This window comes from Monodon monoceros, unplaced genomic scaffold, assembly GCF_005190385.1.
Source record: "Monodon monoceros isolate NGI ecotype Baffin Bay Population unplaced genomic scaffold, NGI_Narwhal_1 Super_Scaffold_11, whole genome shotgun sequence".
Classification (NCBI taxonomy): domain Eukaryota; kingdom Metazoa; phylum Chordata; class Mammalia; order Artiodactyla; family Monodontidae; genus Monodon; species Monodon monoceros.
The window spans coordinates 48,680,786-48,691,278 of record NW_021703767.1 but is presented as its reverse complement, the minus strand read 5'-3'; the positions used below and the strand labels follow the sequence as shown (position 1 = coordinate 48,691,278).

The following is a 10,493-nucleotide window of genomic DNA, read 5'->3' as shown; positions in this document are numbered from 1 at the left end:
TTTTTTTTTTTTTTTTCTTTTGTGGCGATACGCGGGCCTCTCACTGTTGTGGCCTCTCCCGTTGCGGAGCACAGGCTCCGGACGTGCAGGCTCAGCGGCCATGGCTCACGGGCCCAGCCGCTCCGTGGCATGTGGGATCTTCCCAGACCGGGGCACAGACCCGTGTCCCCTGCATCGGCAGGTGGACTCTCAACCACTGCGCCACCAGGGAAGCCCCAGACACCTCTTTTTAAGACATTTCTTCCCTACTTACGACCTGCAGCATAATACTTGTGAACATTTACTGAGTGAATACTTCTGGCCGCTTCACATTCCTGAGCTCACATAATCGTCAACTCTTTCAGCAAAAATATCATTATTAATACTTATTTTGCAGAGGAGCAAACAGGTTTAAAAGGATGAAGTATTAGCCCAAGGTCAGAGAGTTTTTAAGTTAGAGCATAAGAGGGATTTTGAAACAAAGTGGCTGACTTTATAGCTCTCGCTCTTAACCTCTGTGCTAGACTGAGTCCTCTGAAGGTTTGGAGCGTGTGGGTGGTAGCTGTGGCCCACCTATTGGATGCAGGGGAGCATGAGCATAATTAACAGTGTATGCATCTTTGGCATAGTCTTGTCACAACTTCTGGGTTTTCCAGAAATAATAGCAAGCACTTACGAGCACAGTGTGCCAGTATTTATATTAAATCGAGCACAGTGTGCCAGTATTTATATTAATTCATTTAATCCCAACAGCCATGCTGTGAAATACTTATTGTTATCCTCCTTTTTTTCTGACAAGGAAACCAGAGCACAGGGAATTTAAGTATTTTATCTAAGGACACTGGCTAATTATTGGTGCAGGGGCGAGGGCAAGCATGGTAAATTGACCCTCCACCTATTCTCACACCATGACCTGTCTCCCAGTTCAGCCTTAGCCCTTTGCACAGGATACTTGCCTCCAGCTGTGACTAAAGCTCACATGAGAGCCTGAGAAGGTGAGGCTTTTGAAGTCCTCTCTCATTTGGCAGCACTTGAAAGGCAACTTGGCCTTTGGGATCAACTTGTCTAGGTTTAAATCCTGCCTTTGGCACTGCTGGCTGGATGGTTTTGGATAAATTAACAAGCCTTAACTTCTCCTTTGTATAAAAATAATTTATACAATTTATATTAATCCTGCTTTATTAAAAAATACTTTTAAATGCTTTGGGTAAATTATTTAGTTGTTTTGTTTCTCAGTTTCTTTACCTGTAATATGGGGATGTTCATGGTCCTTAATAAGTTTTCATGAGGATTAAATGAATTAATTTTTGTAAAATGCGTAGCACATGGGAAGTTCTACTACATTAAATAAATAAATATTAAATAAATAAATATTAAAGGCTATGCAATATCCTATAAGTTAGTCAGTCCTGACCTTTCCCAACCCCTTAGAACCTTACTATATACCATCTGATTTTCTTTTATTCATTTTAATGCCACATAACACATTGTATCCCCCCAAAAGTATTCCCAATTTTGTTAGTGCCAGTAGCTGGAGTTCTCTGCTGATCTACTGAAAAAAAGTTTATTTATAAAGAGATAACCATATATTAATTGTTTAAAAGTATTTTTAACAAGTTTGAAGACAGTAAAGACTATTGACTTTAAAATAGAATATTTTCTCCACCTTTGCTATCTTCCTTCAATGTACAGGAATTTTTCATTATCTAGTATATACAAGCATTTTCATTTAAAGAAACATTTCAGAGGAAATACATTAAGAACTTGTAGTTTGATGAATTATATGACAATTATAACGCTCTTAAACTCTGCTTAACACTTTCCATTTTTGTTTTCAGATCCCCTAAGGAAAATGGCAGGTAGAGTAACTTTTGGCACTTTCTATACTGTCCACCTAATGAGGAGGTAGTTCAGAAAATATGGTAGCCCAAGGTCCAAGGAAGTGTGGCTTAATTTCTTTATTACTTCCAATATCACTGTTCATCTCCTTACAGCTGAGTTGGCCAACATTTTTTTGTTAAGAGTCAGATAGTAAATATTTCAAACCTTTTCACACTATATAGCCTCTGTCGCATCTACTCACCTCTGTCACTATCAGATGAAAGTAGATTTAAGCAATATATTGAAAATGAATGAGCGTGGCTGTGTTCCAATAAAACTTATTCATGGACCCTGAAATGTCAATTTCATGTGATCTTCACGTCACAAAATATTGTTATTTTGATTTTTTTCAACCATTTAAAATATAAAATCCATTAACTCATGGACAGTGGGCTGGATTTAGCTCACAGGCTGTAGTTTACAGACTTCTGTCATAGGCTGCTGACTGACAAGTACTTTTATTTTTTAATCTATTTTTATTTAGTTTAAATCAAAAAATTTTTGAGGTATAGTTGATTTACAATTTTTTTTTTTTCTTTTTGGTGGTATGTGGGCCTCTCACTGTTGTGGCCTCTCCCGTTGCGGAGCACAGGCTCTGGATGCGCAGGCTCAGCGGCCATGGCTCACGGGCCTAGCCGCTCCGTGGCATGTGGGATCTTCCCAGACTGGGGCACGAACCCATTTCCCCTGCATCAGCAGGCAGACTCTCAATCACTGCACCACCAGGGAAGCCCTGATTTACAATTTTATATAAGTTTCAGGTGTACAACATAGTGATTCACAATTTTTAAAGGTTATACTCCATTTATAGTTATTGTAAAATATTGGCTATATTCCCTGTGCTGTACAATATAGCCTACGACAAATACTTTAAAATATTGAGTTATACTTAATTTAAAATTGGAATAAAAACTGGCATTAATGAAAACACTTTCAAGTATACTATTGTCATTGAATAATATAATCAAGTGTCATTTTAAGTGGTAAATGAAAGGGAGAAAGCTGATCTCTATCATAGTTCATTTGCGAAAACAGCTGCTCTCTGGAACTTCTTAGAAGCATAATATAAAAACATAGTCAATTCCCCTTGTGAAGGTTGCTTGTCATTTTATCTTTGAACTCAACTTTATTTAAAATTTACTTTCTCTTGAAAGATTGATAACCATAATATAGAAAGCATGAAGCAAATTCATAAGCTAAGTACAGAGATGTTTAGAGATACGGTAATATTTCTTCATTGTAATATCTTTTTAAAATATTTTTATTTTTTTATTGAAGTATAGTTGATTTACAGTATTATATTAGTTTCAGGTGTGGAACATAGTGACTCAGTATTTTTATAGATTGTACGATATATCCTTGTAGCTTATTTATTTTATACATAGTAGTTTGTATTTCTTAATCCTCTACCCCTATCTTGCCCCTCCTCCCTTTCCTCGTCCCACTGGTAACTACTAGTTTGTTCTCTATATCTGTGAGTCAGTTTCTGTTTTGTTATATTCATTCGATTATTTTATTTTTCAGATTCCACATATAAATGATAACACAGAGTATCTTTCTCTGTCTGACTTATTTCACTAAATGTAATACACTCCAGGTCAATCCATGTCATTATGCCTTCATTTATATAAGATATAAATATAATATCTTATATTTGAAAAGGGCTTTCTGACTTCCTCATTTTCATTTATATTATTTTAGCAAATATTCACTAAGTGTCTGCTAGTTGGGCAAACCTTGTGCCTGCAAAAATGAATAACTGTTGGTCTCCATCATCTAGGAACACAGTCTAATTAAAAGTGCTTTCAGAGATATGTCAAAGTACGGGTTCTTTTGTTTTTTCATTTTATTTTCTTATATCCCTGTAAGATAGTGAAAATGAGAATATTCATTCTCCTTTTGGAGGTGAGGCAATTTTGCTTTAGAGAGGCAAACTGATTTGCCGTAGCTTACGTGACTAGAGGGTATCAGATATTTTGCCCAAAGTAATCAGGATTTGGGTTTCTGTACTCTTAGTATATGCAGACTGCTCTGTGTGTTTTTATTATAGGTATATGTGTTGATGGTCAATATTCAACCAAAAGATTGTTTAATTGCTGCCCTCTTGGGGAGATTAGAATGTTAAAACAACCCAAATTCTGATGTTAATCCTGTGATCAAAGAATGGTATTCAGTTGCTGAGTGCTAAGTTCTCGGGATATCGGGACACAGACAACAATTCGATATGAAACCATTAGATTTTATGATAGAATTGTTAACCTAAGTACAGTTTCTCAGATGTTAACCAGTTGGTGGAGTTTATTCATAACTTTCTGGTATACTTTTATTTTGAGCTGTGTGTGAATGAATGTGTGGCACAGAAATAGTCTATTTATATAATATGTAACACCCCTCTCTCTCTGCATAAGCATTTATATACACATGAAATTTTCTATTTGCTTTGTACCTCTTTCAAGATGCACACATTATTTTAAGTTATTAGGACCCATTTGAAGTGAATAAACAAAATATCTGCCTGGTATACACACTTCAAAAATTCAGCTCCAGGCCTTGTAAGTATGCACCTTCTTCCTAATAGAAAGATGAGAGAAGAAGGGATGTCTGAGTTTCTCTGAAATATCTTTAGTTTGATCAGTTGTCACGAGATGTGGTATCATTATTTTTTCTATTTAAAACCTGCACACATCAAACAGCCAATCAGGGCATTAGAGGTGAGGAATAAGGGTAAATTTCACCTCCACATGATTGATGTCTCTGGAAATAGCAGTCAGACAGAGAAACTTTCCTCTACATAGCAGTCGTTTCAGTTTAGAAGATGAAAGATGATGCTACTATGATGATGGTTGGTTAACTTGGAGTTGCTGAGTGCAGAGAGCCAGCATAGCTTTCTTCAGTCAGATAATGTTTTGTCACCAGTGTGCATTCTGCGTCTTATGTACTTTCTTTTACTCTTGGCTTTTATTCTGTTCCTCATCCTGAGATGTCTCTGTATTCCATTTACCATGCCAGAACTAAGTCTGTTCTGGGTCATGCTGAAGTTCTCCGATCTGAGAATAAATGGTTTTCTGATACCTCAAGCATTACTTTGAGTTCTCTTTCCAGGACAAAAACTTGGTAATAAATTGCAGTATCTCTGTGAGGCATTTTATCTTCTTTAAAGAATTTATCCTTACTAGACAAGGTAGATGATATTAGAAGTGTTATTTTTAGAAGTCCAAGGGAAACATTGGGAGACAAATTATATTTTGCCAGTAAAGAGTAAGGCTAGTGATCTAACCCAGACTGCCTGATTTGCTCAGATTTCTTGATCCAGGAACATTTCTCTTGGTCTTCTCCCTATGCTATTTAAAAGTCATGCAAAGCACATGGTAGGCTCTCAGTAAAGGCTTGACTCTCCTTGTCTGATTTTCTTTGTAGCCTTGTCTGATTTTCTTTGTAGCTCAAGGGCTAACTGGCACAGCCTTTTCTTCTTCTCCATTTTTTCCCTTATCACTGCTTCCTTAGAGCCTTAGAGTCTTAGAGCCATATTAACATGTTAATAGGTTGGGCATAGATCCCAAGGAAAAGCTCACCTTTCTGGAGATGTAGGCATGGTCCATCCCACCCACAGAGCTTGGAAAGAGCATGCACATCCTCACAGAGTTGTGTTCTGGCTGTGAAGCAGTGTCCCTAAAATCATTACCCAGAAGACACAAATGTATGAGGATAATATGCGTGCTCTTTAGGGTGAAAAATTACTCTTTCATATTTAGAGACTTAAAAACCCTTCAGATTAAGTCAGGAGTATCACATACTGTCATTTAAGTGGCACAAATTCAATGGTCTTATCTGCCTGCATTACTGAATAAAATTGACCGTTTGTTTTTTCATTATTTTCAAAAGTATTTAGTGAACTGCTATGAGCCAGGCATTGTGTCCTAAATGCTTGGGACACATGTGGTGTGGTAAGTTCTGACCAGTAAGTGCCCCTCATACTATTTTATTTCACATTGGGACCATCATTTGGTTATTTTAGCATGTTTTACTGAATTTATTTCTTTACAAAAGGAGATCAGGAATTACTCATGAATCAACATATTATGATATGAAAAATTAAGGGTTTGAGGGAATTTACAGATGACAAGCAGATGTCTCGCCACTTAGTAGGGCATCTGGGTGTCATAATGCTCAATTACCACTTTAAAGCTCCCTAAACCACCCTGCTGGAAGTGGTAGCTTATCAGATCTGGGAGGAAAACCTTACTGACCTTAGAGTGGGACAGGAACATCGTATCATGCCTGGCTGCTTCTGTGGCAGGTGAGGGGTAACACCTTCATGGCTTCCCCTGTAGGCCCTGGACAAGACCAGAACTGCCAGTGTTCCCAGGAAGGAGAGGTCTCTTGAGACCAATTTATGCTTACCAAACCACAAAATACAATGCTGATTGATCTATTTAAAGCAAGAAATATATCTGCCAACTGACTAGTTATTGCATTGGCTTAGCTCATGCGTTCTTTCCCCATAGGACAATCTGTAGGGAATTATAATCAAAAGTTCCTTTTGCAAGCTTGAGATCAGAGAAAGGAGGTTGGGTGATCCTAATGGCCAGTATCAAAGTCATGCTAGCCTGTTGTAGCTGTCTCCAATCTAGGGATCTGTGTTACAAGGAAGGCACAATACACTGATCAGAAACTTTTCACTAATGGTAGCATAAATTAGTTGACTAACCCTTTTTCTAGACTCTATGAGACACTTCTCATTATCCTGACACTTTTTTTTGAGATATATGAATACCTTAATTAGGCTGCAGTTTTCTCTTTATATTCAGGCAGGTATAGATTTCTGTTAATTTGATAGGCACTTAATGCCAGGTACCAAGCCAAACATTGGAGATAGAAACTCAAGGAGAGTCTGCAAGGCAGTCACTATAAACAGAATCTTTTTACAAAACAGCAAAGGCTATAATCAAGGAATATATAAGTGAGCTCAGAGGAGGAAGTGCTTAATTTATTTGAGTGCTTTGCTTTGGGCATCATTTTGCTCCTATAGAATGTCTGAAGGTGGCAGATTATTTCCATTGCACATCTGCCTTCAGTGGTTTATCTTTGGGAGGGTGGTATTCTCCTTTCCTCTGGAGGGATCTTGGTGTGGCTTGCTGGGTACTGCCTCTGATGGCTGTGTCTCATAGACTGGCTGGAAGCCAGAATGATGAGTAGAGCAAAGCCATTCTCATAATGACTTTTTTCTGGTAATAGTTTAATTGAAGTTACTGAGAGTATAGCAAAGTAATTCAGAATACAGGTACTGGAGTCAGGCAGATCCGTGTTTGAATCTTGACTCTATCTATCCCTTATATATGGTGAAATTTTAGGCAAGTCTTTTAACTTCTTTAAAGCTCGGTTTCTTAATAATAATCTGAAGGTAATAAAACCTTCATAAGGTTATTATGAATATTAAGTGAGATTAAAGCCTGTGAAATACCTGTCACATTGTAAGCACTTACAAAAGTGTTAGTTTTTAGCTGTTAGATAAATCTGAGTGTCTAGAAGGAGTAATTCTATTGGCTTAAAAATTTTATATTCTGATGTTTCCTCAAAATGACTATTTAAGAAAATATCAAATGACATATCATCTCCTACTAATTATTTTCACTTTATCCTTTATTCCAAGAAATCTTCTCTTTTTTTGCTTGTGGAAAGATAGTGAAAAGGCCCCATTCCTAGACAAAGTTGTTTCTTAGCACTTGTCAAACTTTTATTCAGCACATTAAGGAGGGAACCAGCAGAAAAATGAGAGCTAGTTTCTAGAGCATTTGAAAGAAGTATATATAGTTAATTGGGAAAGGATTGTTAAGTTAGATACAACATTGCTAAATGCCCTACAGGTTAGTAAAATCATAAACTTTGGATTTATCGTTCCTATCAGGCCAAAAAACCCATCACATTTTAGTAGGTTTTTTTTTACAATTCACTATTAAACTTTATAGGACTGTAAATTGTCTGTGCTATAAAACAAAAGCATGTCTCCTGAGAGACTTAGATAACTGTCATATTAGAAAATATTCTAGCATGATATTTTAAAAAACATCATCAATTTGCTTTATCTCCAAATATTTCATATTTTCCTTTCACAATAGGCAACTATGTTTTAGTTCATAGTAATTAAGCTTCTTCATTGCTTCACTCCCCATTGTGGAGTACATAATTCATCCAGCAACAGTAATAGAGAGATATGAGAGGATTTCCCATTGTTGAGTAGAGTTAGAGGGTTTTGTTTTGTTTTGTTCTTTTAAATCAGGTAGGAAAAAGGCTAACAGGGAAAGAAGGAAGCAGGCTGATAGGGAAAAGGAGCAGTTGGCTTTGAAGGGGTGAGAACATGGGGGAAGAATACGCTCAGGTATTGTGCAGGGTTGACTCTGCGGCCTCCTTAGACCCCTTTCCATGTTCTTAGATCTATAACCCTCTGTTCTCTGGGAAGAAGGGGATGGCTAAAGGTTGCCCAGAGTCTTCAGAGAATGGTGATGGAATCCATGCTTTTTGAGACTCTCCCTCTAGGTCTAATGTTTGTTCTTGGTGGGTTCAAAGCTCCTTTCTTTGTGTTTCCTTGGTGGGACCTAATCTGTTTCTCTTTTCATCCATAGTGGCATAGATGTTCACTATGCAGTTACCTTCAATGGTGATGCCATCAGCAATACCACCTGGGACCTAATTAGCCTTCACTCCAACAAGGTGGAGAACCATGGTCTTGTGGAATTGGATGATAAGCCTACTGCTGTTTATACAATTAGTAACTTCAGAGATTATATTGCTGAGACACTGCACCAGAATGTTTTGCTGGGGACCTCCTCTTTGAATCTGGATCCTGACTCCCTTCAGCTTATTGATGGTAAGTTGGATAACCATTAAGTCCTTGTACAGTTTTAGTTTCTTTTCCAATATATTCTGGGAAAACTAATTTCCAAAAATATATATGGTTCTGGCACTCTCTAGACTGCATGAGACAGAAGCCATCCTGATATGAATGGCACTTTAGCCATGCAGATAATTTGGGTAGATCAATCAGGGGTTTCTGGTGGAAGAATGGCATGAGGATTAAGATATGCCATAGGCAAAATGAGGTTGTTTAGGAAACTAAATCCATAAACAACATAGTGAGGTCTTCCTTTTATGTGGAGCCTGGGGTGGAGCTACTTCCTAGAAGGTGTCCTAAAGAAGAGGTCAACAGTTCTCTCAGAATTTCCAAGCAAGTTTAACAAAAGCTTTAGGATATCCAGTACTAACTAATTCAGGTGCTTTGACCTTTCAGTAGATGTACATTTCAGTTGCTCAGAATTTTATTCCTAAAATCCATTTCTGTTTGTTTTGCCAGCTTCAGAGTTCTGAATGGCTGCAGCTTTCTAGGTGACTCAATCATCTTAAAAGATATGTTCATCTTTGATCTCATGCTACTTGTTTTCCATAGAAGACAAGATAACTGAATACACAGTTGAGAAAGAATTTTGGAAAATACTTACATTTTCCAAAAATAGGGCCTTTGACTTCCGTTTGATCCCTTTATGTCAGTGAACGGGTGAATTAAGAGAGATTCTGCTTCTGTTTTTGTGTATGCACCAGATCACCTTTCTGACAATCCTTTCTTTTTAGCTTTTATTGATTCCTTCTCTCCTCCAGGCAAAATCATTTTCTGCTTTGTCTGTGTTCACATACATTATATAAATGTCCTTCATATTGTTTTATAATATGTATTTATCTGTGACATAGGGAACAGTTCCACAAAAGAAACTTGACTTTATTAATGTTTATAGCCTCAATCTCATCAAAGTCCATGGTAACTAGCAAGGATTCAGTAAATCTTATTGAATTAAATTATACAATCTACTCTGTTAACTTTATGGCTTAGTATTGGTATAGTGATAAACTCTCTGGTGTCTTACCCCTTTTTTCAAAGGCACTTTCTGCCGAAAAGGAAATAGTTTTGCATAATTTTCTCCATTTTTAGCATCAACTAAATGAGTTGGAATTTCAGTTCAACTTTGTTATTAAAATGAAAAAAAATCAGTTTTAAAGCAACTACTTCATAGGAATCTTGAAAAGAGTAAAAAATTGCTTGAGAAAGGAAAGAAAATAATATAGGAGTGTCCTAAATGTAATGATGGGGAGAATATTTATTTTATGTTGGAGTCTTATAATTTAGACAGGTTGTGCTAATATAAGTACAATATTTGAATAAAGTATCAAGCATTTTCTAAGCGACTCCCCATCTGTTCTACCCAAATGTAAGCTATAAAAAGGAAAAACTTGGTTTTTAGTTGTCCCTGAACCTCAAGTACAATTGTGTCTCAACTAAAAATGTTCTTTAATGTTACTCTTTCTTTAGTGAGAGGAGTTTTACTTCCCCAAAGTGAAGACCAAGTTTGGAACACCCAAAGTTCAAGTCTTCAGGAAACCTTACCATCTATTCTGGTAAGTATGTTTCTGTGTTTTACTCCTAGAACCAGGCCCTCAAGCTTTTCTTCTTTGTACTTACCTGCTTACTTTGGTATCATGACTTTCCCAAGCTGTTCCTATTACACATATTCTCTTATATCATCCTTGGGACATTATTCATAGTTGTCAGCTCATGGGACCCAAGTATTGGTTCAGATAATTTAAGC

At 36.9% G+C, this 10,493-nt stretch overlaps 1 protein-coding gene across 1 annotated transcript in view; it reads left to right on the top strand.

The window, feature by feature from the left end:
• IMPG2 (interphotoreceptor matrix proteoglycan 2) overlaps nucleotides 1–10,493 on the top strand; it is a 68,371-nt gene that overhangs the window by 35,610 nt on the left and 22,268 nt on the right. The window contains exons 8-10 of the mRNA XM_029215325.1: nucleotides 1,818–1,838; nucleotides 8,481–8,725; nucleotides 10,217–10,302. Coding sequence (XP_029071158.1) covers nucleotides 1,818–1,838; nucleotides 8,481–8,725; nucleotides 10,217–10,302 — 352 coding nt within the window. The remainder of the gene's footprint in view (nucleotides 1–1,817; nucleotides 1,839–8,480; nucleotides 8,726–10,216; nucleotides 10,303–10,493) is intronic.